Source organism: Malania oleifera, chromosome 10 (genome assembly GCF_029873635.1).
Source record: "Malania oleifera isolate guangnan ecotype guangnan chromosome 10, ASM2987363v1, whole genome shotgun sequence".
Taxonomy (NCBI): Eukaryota; Viridiplantae; Streptophyta; class Magnoliopsida; order Santalales; family Ximeniaceae; genus Malania; species Malania oleifera.
Window position 1 is genome coordinate 11,281,869 of NC_080426.1, and position 11,440 is coordinate 11,293,308.

The 11,440-nt window shown below is 34.6% G+C and overlaps 1 protein-coding gene across 1 annotated transcript; it reads left to right on the top strand.

The window, feature by feature from the left end:
- The first annotated feature begins 402 nt into the window (after window positions 1-402).
- LOC131167051 (ankyrin repeat-containing protein ITN1) lies at window positions 403-5,141 on the top strand. The gene is made up of 4 exons (XM_058125805.1): window positions 403-854; window positions 978-1,484; window positions 2,540-2,949; window positions 3,919-5,141. Exons 1-4 carry the CDS (start codon window positions 830-832, stop codon window positions 4,747-4,749), a joined length of 1,773 nt encoding a protein of 590 aa, XP_057981788.1. The 5' UTR covers window positions 403-829; the 3' UTR covers window positions 4,750-5,141.
- The last annotated feature ends 6,299 nt before the right edge of the window (window positions 5,142-11,440 follow it).

An 11,440-nucleotide genomic window follows, 5' to 3' on the forward strand; every position in this document is an offset into this window, starting at 1 on the left:
TAATAAAAGTCACTCAACTTTTTTGCCATATTTTAATTGTCTTAAATATATATACAACGAATTGGTTTGAAAGGATAAAAATTGAGTTTAAAAATATAATAATTATCTGATACCAATGTAATTAAAATTTTTAGTACTTTCTGATTTGTGTTTTTATATTTTATTATTATAATTATATTTTAATTATATAATTCAAGAAAAAAACACAAATACATGTTTACTTAAAAATTTCATCTATTTTAAATTTAAAATACTAACTAAAAACACCTATTTTATAATTTTTAATTGTAACTTTTTGAACAGTAATAGGAAATTAGCCTTTAATTTCCCTTACTTCACGTATCAGACTATCAGCCATCACACGATTCCCGTATAAAAATTTAAAAATGAAGGTGAAGAACCGTAGGACCACCTGGCGACCACAACTGGCAGACCCGAAATACGTCGGCGGCGTATAACTTCCCAAAAAAAAAAAAAAAGAGAAAACCGCCGGCGGCGTATGTATGCGGAGTCCCAATCGCCGGTATCGAAGAGGAGCCGTGCTCTTCCAGTATAAGTGTCGATAATGGATGTGGTACTGGGGAGTGCGCGGTGTGGGTCAGTTGCTGGTGACGTGTAAAGCAGATAACGTGAGAACATGGAATCTCCATTTTTTCCAAAAGACAGTCCAAACTCAAAAGCCATTTCCTTCTTCCCTGCACCTTCCTCTGCCTTTCTCTCTTTGTCCTCTTCCTTCCGCTCTCACTTCCTTCATCCCGTTCCTTTCTCCCTTCACTTTCCCCAAATTCCCTTCTCAATATCTCACTGTTAGCAAAATCTTAGTCCTCCCATGGCTTCCCTAATTGAAGAACAAAGTACATATCTGATTATCCCCCGCCTTTGATTTATAATTGGGGTTTTCTTTTGTGGGTTTTGTTCCTCTTGATGTGTGTGGGTGAATTGATTAACGGGCGATGGTTTGATTTTTATTTTTGCAGGAGCAGACTGGGACTTGGAGAAGGGGGGACTGACGACGCCTCCGCCGCCGAGTCAGAACCCCGTTTTGGAGCCCTCGCCTTCGCCGTCGCCGTCGTCGACGGCCACGCCGCCGGCCCTGGTGCTGTCGAACTCCGGGAAGCGGATCGACCAGGCGGGGCGGAAGAAGTACGTGAAGCAGGTCACCGGGCGGCACAACGACACCGAGCTCCACCTGGCGGCGCAGCGCGGCGATCTGGCCGCCGTGAAGCAGATCCTCGGCGATATCAACTCGCAGATTGAGGGGACTCTGAGCGGGGCCGAGTTCGACACCGAGGTCAAGGAGATTCGGGCCGCTGTGGTGAATGAGGTGAACGAGTTGGGGGAGACGGCTCTTTTCACCGCTGCCGAAAAGGGTAGGCTTGAAGTTGTGAAGGAATTGTTGAAGTATTCGAGTAAGGAGACTGTCACGAAGAAGAATCACTCAGGGTTTGATCCCTTCCATATTGCTGCAAGAGAAGGACATCAAGGTAATGATACCTTTTTTCTTTAAAATTTTGTCTAGGTATCTGAAGCAGATTGTAAGGTTGAACTGTTTAGGTTACTTCTTCTCGCATGCTTGTGTTGGTTGAAAATTTGGTTGACATGGTGAGAAGATGAACATTTGGGTTTTTGAGCAATTGAGGATTTTGGGTGGCCATTTTTGATAAATGATAAGTTATCTTTTACAAAATGATTTAGGGTTTGTGGCCCAAATTATTTGACATCTAAGCAACTTATCCACTTACGGTTTCTGATAAGTGATAAGCAACTAAATATGAATGGGATTAGGAACTTGATGAAAAATAAGCAGGGACCGATGTTTTCTTCTCTTTCTTTTTTGTCCTTTTGAGGACTTTTGAATTATCGAGTGTTCACAGCTCACACTCAAATGTGGATATCATGTTAGAACAAAACAGTCTGTAATCAAAACTTTGACTAACACATTGTGTTGATGAGAGCAAAAATCTCTTGTCTGGCGCCATAACTCTGTGAGCCTTAAAACAAAATCCTGAGATCTGGAAATGCTTCTAGTTTTTGTTCTTTATAGAAACCTAGGTTTTGTGGGGAAGCTCGGATTTTGGGCCTTGGATTTGGATTGTGTCAATTTGAACAAAACTTACAACATTTTGTTCTACTTTTTTTGACCAATTCCAAAGTAGTCAGATTATAGCTTCAACTTCAAGTTTACCAGTTTCTTGGCAAGTTCCTTTCTAAATTTGATCAAATTTTTATCTTTCTTCTGTGTATTTGAGAAAATTCATTTTATAACCTGAGAGTTGATGCAGAAAATACTGTCTAAATGCTCATTTTTTCTGCAAAAAATCCTATAATAAATTTCCAGAATGACAATCTAACATTTTATTATCTCTTTGAATTTATGTTAATTAGAAAGTGATGAGCAGAGCATTTTATAATTTATTTTTTTATTGACTTGAAATATTTCCAACCTCATAATTTTCTTTGCGTGAATTAATTATGATTATGATGCAACCGTGTTAAATCATTTGCATTGACTCTTTCTCCTTTTCTCTCTCACTTGCAGCCATTGTGCAAGTATTTCTAGATCATGACTTAAGTCTTAGTAAAACAACTGGCCCATCAAATGCAACACCCCTTATAACTGCAGCTTCAAGAGGACACACTGCAGTAGTCAATGAACTTCTGTCAAAAGACTCTGGTTCGCTGGAGATTTCAAGATCCAATGGGAAGAATGCTTTGCATTTGGCTGCTCGACAGGGATATGTGGAAATTGTAAAAGCACTGCTTGACAAAGACCCACAATTGGCTCGAAGGACTGACAAGAAGGGTCAAACTGCATTGCATATGGCTGTAAAAGGGGTTAGCTGCGAAGTGGTAACGTTGCTTCTCGAGGCAGATGCTGCAATTGTGATGCTTCCCGATAAGAATGGCAACACTGCATTACATGTGGCCACCAGGAAAAAGAGAGCAGAGGTATCATTTGGTGATGCTGCTCTTCATTTTACATCCTGTGCTTTTACAATGCTCAATGACCACATTTTCAGCATGTTATCTCATCTTAACAAGTTTACACGGATCATTGACATTTCATCATCTTATGGAGTATGCCTGATGTATCAAATTGGACTAGAATGTCACTTAACCCTTCATCCAAATATAGGATTTTAGAAGACACTGCAGAAAGATCTATGTTTCCCAAAGATTTAAAGTTGTCACTTTTCACTATGCACATTCTTTAATAATTACTAAAGCTGCATGGTTTTTTCTCCTTTTGCATTACCCTGTTTGTTTTACTGTTAATTTTTTTTGTACAATTGCCCGCTGCTGAATCCATGCATGTGGCTTGGTTGAGTTTGATCTCTAGTTTTTAGCATTGGTGAGATGGGAAAAGTATGAGATTGTCAAGTGCTAGTGTGCATATTGGGTTTCTAGAGGGCTCACTTGTTGAAAAAATTGAAGGTTAGGAACACACACATATAATTGCTTCTGCTTGTTTCAACTTTTAACATATGTTTTGATGCATCATATTGATTTACAGATTGTTATTCTTGTATACAACTACATCTAATGCACTCTCCCCTCATACAATCCCAGTTCCAAGACCTTGTCCTCATTTTTGCCTTATTATAACTCTTGGACATGAATTTTGCCCCTGTGAGTTCTGATATACATTTTGTGTGTGTGATGGTGAACTTTGCTCTTCTTCTCCAGGTTAGAGAACACTGTTGTCCTAGTCTCATTGTCTAATTAACATCAAATGCATAAAGCTATGCCAGTGAGCTTCCAGTAGTTTCTTAAACATGCTTTTTGGGACTCATGTTTTCATGTGGGCTGTCTCCCAAGCTGTGATTAGTCACTACTTTCCATTTTGTTCTGTGCAATTTAAGTAGATAGAACTCAAAATTTTCTTTTGGATACTGAATTTTTGTCATTCTTGTGCAGATAGTGAGCGAGCTGTTGTCTCTGCCAGACACCAATGTTAATGCATTGACCAGAGATCACAAAACTGCTTTTGACATAGCTGAAAAACTCACCCTCTGCGAAGAATCTGCTGCTATAAAGGAGTGCCTTTCTCGGTTTGGTGCTGTCAGAGCTAATGAACTCAACCAACCGAGAGATGAGTTGAGGAAAACTGTGTCCCAGATCAAGAAAGATGTCCACACCCAGCTTGAGCAAACCAGGAGAACCAACAAAAATGTTCATGGAATTGCTAAAGAGCTGAGGAAACTCCACCGGGAAGGGATTAACAATGCCACCAACTCAGTCACTGTGGTGGCAGTGCTTTTTGCAACAGTTGCATTTGCCGCCATCTTCACTGTTCCTGGTGGGGATGATAATAATGGGAAGGCTGTGACGGTGAATCGCGCTTCTTTTAAGATCTTCTTCATTTTTAATGCCATTGCACTTTTTACTTCCCTCGCCGTAGTGGTAGTTCAGATTACATTGGTTAGAGGCGAGACAAAAGCAGAGAGACGCGTGGTGGAGGTGATTAACAAGTTAATGTGGTTGGCCTCGGTCTGCACTTCAGTGGCGTTTATGGCTTCCTCCTACATAGTGGTTGGGAGGCAGTACGAGTGGGCTGCTACTTTGGTCACAGTTGTGGGGGGAGTGATAATGGCAGGAGTTCTTGGGGCCATGACTTACTGCGTGTTTAAGTCGAAAAGGATGCGATCAATGCGGAAGAAGGACAAGCAACGTGGTAGGAGTGGATCCAGCTCAAGGATTCCTTCTGAGTTCTCCAATTCGGATATTGATCGTTTTTATGCTATTTGATTTGGGACTTTGTAGCAATGGGTAGGGTAAGAATTTGTAAGATTGAGCAGACCAATGTCCAGGGAATGAGCTCGGAAAAAAGCTCTTGCAATTTCTGAGAAGCAACTAAGATTAACTTAAATTCTCTCTTCTAAAGCCAGTTCCCTTCTTGAGCTTTGTACGATGGGGCTGCTTATGGCCTTATGGGAGTGAAGGAAAGGGTGGGTGAGTGTTATATATAGACCACAAAGGTTGATGACTTGGGTTGGAAAGCGGGGAGAGATGGCAATCTTGAATCCATGGAATGATGTAAGAGAGTGGTTTTGAGTACATAAATTGTGGGGTATAACACAATACTGTTGGACAATTAAACTTCCAAACTGAAAATTTACATATGAAATTGCATTAATTAAGCCTGTTGGAGGAGACAGTATGCCAATTGGGGTTCGGCCTGATCTGGGCAACAGTAGTTCGGGTGGAGGCAGTGTAAATAATTTTTATGCATGGATTGCAGCAAAATTGGCTCTGTATTTCGCAAAATGTTTTGGCCAATGTCTCACTTATAGCATTTAACTATTTTAAATTTTAAATGCTTAGAATTCAAACTTTACATTTTGATTTGTGTAAAATTATATTAAATTTTGTTTAAAATTTTAAATTCATGCATTTTAAAATTTAGATTTAAAATTTATATTAAATAGTCTATGACATTAAGTCCTCTTTCTTAATTTTAGTTTGTAGCTGAGCCCGGGAGTGGATTGAAAGCTGCTTCTAATTTTAAGGTCGTGACTAAATGCCAAATATTTCATTTGGTGTGCAGAGTGAGTGAGATAATTTATTATCTCTGATTTGTATTTGTGGATAATTAATTATTAAAATAAGATGGAATATAATAAAAAATTGAGTATGTAGGTAATAGTTAATCCTTGTATGTTTTTATTTATTTATTTGACATATAATGAAAAAAAGGAATAAATATTGCTATTGCGAAATTGGAGAATAATTATTCCTTACATATTTCTTAAACTCTCAAAGATTTTCACACTGTTGTTTATTTTATGATATCAACATAATTTTTTATATAATTAGTTGTAATTAATCTATTCCTAAAAATAAATATTTCATAAAGTAAATGTAATACTAGAAACCTATTACTTTAAATTTGATCTGATTTTTTGAATGCTCAAATTGGACTATAACGAGCTCATAATTACTCTACAACTACTCAAAATATCCTCCATTAAATTAAAATGCCCTTTAACTTTTGCCAATTTTTTAATATAATTTTTAAACTCAAAAAGAAAAAGGCAAAAACGTAAAACCCGCACCTAGTGCATCTAATAGGGTGGAAAGTCTAAGTTAGGGTAAAATTTTTGTGTTTCTAAGAACACTTACCCTATGTTTGGTAATAGCATGTGTTTGAATTTGTATTGAATTTGAATAAGATGTAATACAAAATTATATTGAAATTTATCTAAATTCACTCAAATCTAAATTTAAGGTCTGAAATTCATGTTTTTAAAGGTAACATGGTATGTTTGAGAGTATAAACTTTACATTTCATATTTGGGTTTGAAAGGTTTGAATAAAAGTTAATTAAAATTTTGTATTGCTTTTTATCCTACTTTATATAAATTCAAATTTAGTATATGAACATCAAGCTCCCAAAAATGTTTTATAGATTCCCTTATTTTATATAAGTAATGACAAAAAGCTCCATGCTTTTAGTTAGCTGTCAAGTTTATGCACTCAACTACGCTAATTGAATTGACCATTTTGTTATTTTCTTCACATTTGAAATAATTTTGAAGTTGTTCACTTGAAATATTACAGTTTATAATTTATTCCATGTATGAACACAAGACCATTGTGTTTGTACATGTGTGAATGCATGTGCTTGTACATATGAAAACATTATGTTTAAGTTAGGTTAGAATATTCTTACTAAAGCCACCTACCTATATGTATTAATAAAGGAAAATTTATTGTAAAGACATCATGGGGATGCCAACCCGTGATAAAGAAAGATAGTAAACTAATGCTTTTTTGTTGATTTGGAGTGTTGAGGTTGAATTTTTAAACACTCTCCTATTCCTCTCTTTCGAAACTCACTGGAAAATTGCAATGGAAATGAGGGGCATAGCCTTTCTCTTCTTTTTTGTCACTCGAATCCCTTTCCAAGCACATAATTCCCTTTCCATAGAGTTAGTAATAACCCATCTCAATGAAGCGGAATGTTCTCTAATGATTACACGTCAACCATGCGAAGGAGACATTATTTGTTGGCAACTAACATACCCTTTTTTGCAAATTATCCAAAGCCAAGATCTTACTGTGTGTTGCCTCCCAAACACAAAAATACAATTCAATTATAACAATATGAGTTTTTTGTCGAGTAATTTTATAAAGTAGGAAGGTTTCTAAGTATTTTTAAAAAATAAATGGGCTATATTGTTATGCGTATGTGTTATAGCCAAAATGTGTCCAAGAGAATTTAGATCAATCACTCATCAAGAATGAGAGAAAAAACGGCTTGGAAGAGCCGAGATGTACTTTAGAAAAAACGGCTTGAAAAAACCTTTATTTACTATTTTTGGTGACTTTCATTAGTGAAAATTTAAGAATAAATTTAATTAATGATCATTGAACTTCAACATTAGTTTCAAATTAGTCATTAAATTTATTTCAATTTGCAATATATTTGGAATTGAATCTTACACGTTTTTTAATATAATTGATGCCTCCTAGTTTCTTTGTAGTGATTCTAATAAATAAATAAAAATAATTTTTATTAATTAAATAATATAATATAGTAATATATTAATATAATATAATATTATCTATTTATCTTACACGTCATTTTAATATAATTGATGCCTCCTAGTTTCTTTGTAGTGATTCTAATAAATAAATAAAAATAATTTTTATTAATTAAATAATATAATATAGTAATATATTAATATAATATAATATTATCTATATATATATATATATATATATATATATATATATCCAATCTTCCTGTGCGGAAGATTTGAATTGAAATCTAATTCACAAAGACCCCCAGTGTCAATTCTCTCACTCTCTCTCTTCAAACACTCACTCGCTCTCTCTAAATTTTTTCCCCATCCGTAAGCTAAATTGACAAATGAACACCTTCACGGGGTTCTAACTTCGATTTTTGTCATTTTAATAGGAGCAGATTCGTGATTTGAGGATCATAAGCATCATTCCAAAGTTAAGGTAAGAAAAATGAATTATATCTGTCATTTTAAAATTTAATCGGTTAACGGGAGCGTGAGAGCCTAGAGATGTTAGGATAATAATTATTCCAAAATTTAGCTGATTAAACTAAAATATATAATTACATGTTTTTGTGCTCCGAACGGCGCAGGCGTTAGTGTAGGAGCCTTGCAAGCACATTCTTAGTAATCAGGTAAGGGGATAGATTATATCAGTCATTTTCAGAAAATTTGACTGATTAAATTGTAGAATTTAATTATTAAAATGCAGTATTTAATTACAGAAATTATATGTATGATTTTTTTTGGATAATCAGGTATATGAAAAATGGTGTTTATAATTTAATGTGTGTTTTTGGGAAACTAGGTGTTAAAGTTGAATAAACCCTAGAAGTTGATTTAATATTATTTTTCAACAAAATATGTTTTTCCTAGGCAGTTAGAATATTATAAGAGTATTACTCACTTGTGTGACATGAGTACGAATATTTTACAGCATATATATAAGTTGGCCAAATTATTTTATGATTACACAGAACAAGTACGGTTTGATAATAATTTTTAGAAAATGTTATAAACATTACATAAATTATGATATTATTCAGTATAATATGATAGTTCAGCTGACCTAGTGTCGTGATAGTTTAGCCTGCCTAATGTCGTGACAGTTTAGCCTGCTCAGTGCCGTGACAGTTCAGCCCGCCTAGTGCCGTGATAGTTTAGCCGGCCTAGTGCCGTGACAGTTCAACTGACTTTATGTTGTGATCAGTTATGATATAATAATTTATTCAAAAATTATGATATGATAGTTTTTACGCAGAAATATGCAAATGAAATATGTTAGAATTATAATATGTATTATATGGTAGCAGAACTTTGATGGATTAGTTTAGATTCAGAACATGGCACCATAGTTATTATTTCAAATTAATGTCACCACATGTGTCAGATAGAGTGTTGGTGTATGGTAGACGATTTAGCCATATTGAAGAGTAGGATATCCCTTCTGACAATTCAGACCAGGTTGGGGTGACCAATTGTGCTTACAAACAAGTCAGTTTTGGCTTAACGTGGTAGGTCAGTCATTACTAAGTCCCGCTTATGAGCTGCACAATCCAATTATGTGGGGGTAATATATGATATCAACGAGCTATCTATCCACGAGAAAATTCCAGTATTATACAGATATAACAGCTGATTTACATGTATATATAAATTTACTATGCCAGAGTAAGTTTATATTGAAAAATATGATTTTACCAGTTTTATATAAGTATGAGTACAAATTTACATGATTTATCAGTTACAGTTAATTATTTACAGGATATGTTTATAACATACTAGAACTCATGTTGCCACATTGTAACGCTCCGACCCCCTAAGTGGGCCTAAAGTGCTACTAATCAATTCATTTACCTAATAATCAACATTCTAATATCATTTATGCAGCAGAAAACAAAACTAAAATCTTTCAACAAATATAACACCAGAGTTTTCTACATTCATCTACATTCTAACATACATCATACATCCATTTGTATTCACATAAATACATATTCCCAAAACATAACCTACATCTCCAGCATTCACAAACACTAGCATGTTTCACAACTATCCATTATTCAGAAGACTTAAAACATAAAACATAAGATATCTACATCCCAAAATATCATCAAAACTATACCATTTTTCCTCCAAAAGTACTATAAAATTTCGAACTCTCTAAGCTTGATCTCAAGGAGGTCCTGAAAAAAAAAATACATTTATATTCGAGTGAAACACATCTCAGTAAGGAAAGAACTAATATATTAAAACAGTGTGTGGCCAATATGAGTTTAGAATCAACATAATATTTAACATTTGCAAATCTTTAACATAATATCTGAAATCATTTTCTGATCCTATTTAAACACATGCAGAGATTTAACCTATGAGATTACCCAAGGATAGGGGTGATTACCCGCTCATACAAATAGCAACCTTCTGCTTTAATATTTAGGTAACCCTAAGGTCACTACTAAAACATACCAAGGCACTCACCTTACTCAGTAAGCCCTTAAGTATTAGATTGATCTCGTACTCACACCGTTCAACAATAGCTTACCGGCGAAGGCCCTAAGGATAGGGAAATCTACCTGCCCATACAAGTATGTTCCCTCTACCCTAGTACGTTATGCAGCTACTGCCACATCTGAAGCTACTAGTGTACTCGCCTTACTCAGCAAGCCCTCAGGCAAAGAGTGCGCCTCACCCAAACGTAACATATTCTGCATACATAAATACTTCTAATATCATAATACATTATTCTTTTCTATCATTATTTAATCATATACATCCGTTCATGTTTATTACTTAAACATTGCATTTTATTTCACTTTAAGTGATTCTTTCCCATTTTACATTGATCACATTTCACATTTCACATTTCATTTTCATTCCATTCATTTCCCTTTTCATTTCATTTCATACCCAGTATCTTTCAACTATTTTACCTAACATTTTTCAGTAGTCATATATTTACCCAACATCTTTCAACTATTTTACCCAACATTTTTCAGCTGTTACATATTTACCCAACATCTTTTAGCTGTTTTACTCAACATCTTTCAGCTGTTTTACCTAACATTTTTAAGTTGTTTACATGGTTGCATTAACACACACAAGCAACATAATCCATATCATGTTTTATTCACAATGCATTACTTACTTAACCTGCATCTCATACATTTAACATATATTTGTACAAAATCTCATGTCACACAGTTTAGTAATAAAATTCATACATTGCATGTAAAATAACTCAACCAATATTTAACATTTATTTACTGAAAATACCTTTCATTTCTTACATAATTATCTTGAAAATATTTTTCCACTTTCATCAGTTCATTTTCGCATATACATATCTAATAAACAACCCTAAACTCGAAAAAATATAATTTAAACAGATGACATTTTACCCAAACCGAAACATATACACGTATATATAACACAATTTATATTTCCATTAAATTCATAAAAATTCTGGTTTAATATATATTTTCCCCCTTACTTGATTTCTTACACTACGCCAATAGGGACCTCGAAAAGATGTCTACGACGCTCACCTGGATCCTGAAATTAAATTCCTAGTTCCATTAGATTAATCATAAATAAAATACTATTTAAATATTTCTTAGGGTCATAATTTTCAAATTAATAGTTATACCTGCAAGTATAACCAATTTGTCAAATTTCTCAAATTTTACTCTCGCTTTGGAGTGGGACCTATAAAATCTCAATTGGAAGTTTACCTACGTCAAAATGACGACAATTGCGACTAGGACAACATGGTGGTGTCCGATCGTTGATTTAATAGCAGATTTGACGAGAAATTGATAAATTAGGGAAAATTTGTCTTACCCCAAAAATGGTGCCTAAGCTACTTCCATGACAAATCTGCTCTAATAAAAATGTCGGCAGTGGAACCA

Excerpts from the sequence above, each read along its gene's own strand:
- LOC131167051 (XM_058125805.1), top strand. The coding sequence starts at position 830 with ATGGCTTCCCTAATTGAAGAACAAA. Across the intron at positions 1,485-2,539 it reads TGCAAGAGAAGGACATCAAG|CCATTGTGCAAGTATTTCTA; the intron begins GTAATGATACCT and ends TCTCACTTGCAG. Across the intron at positions 2,950-3,918 it reads CCAGGAAAAAGAGAGCAGAG|ATAGTGAGCGAGCTGTTGTC; the intron begins GTATCATTTGGT and ends ATTCTTGTGCAG.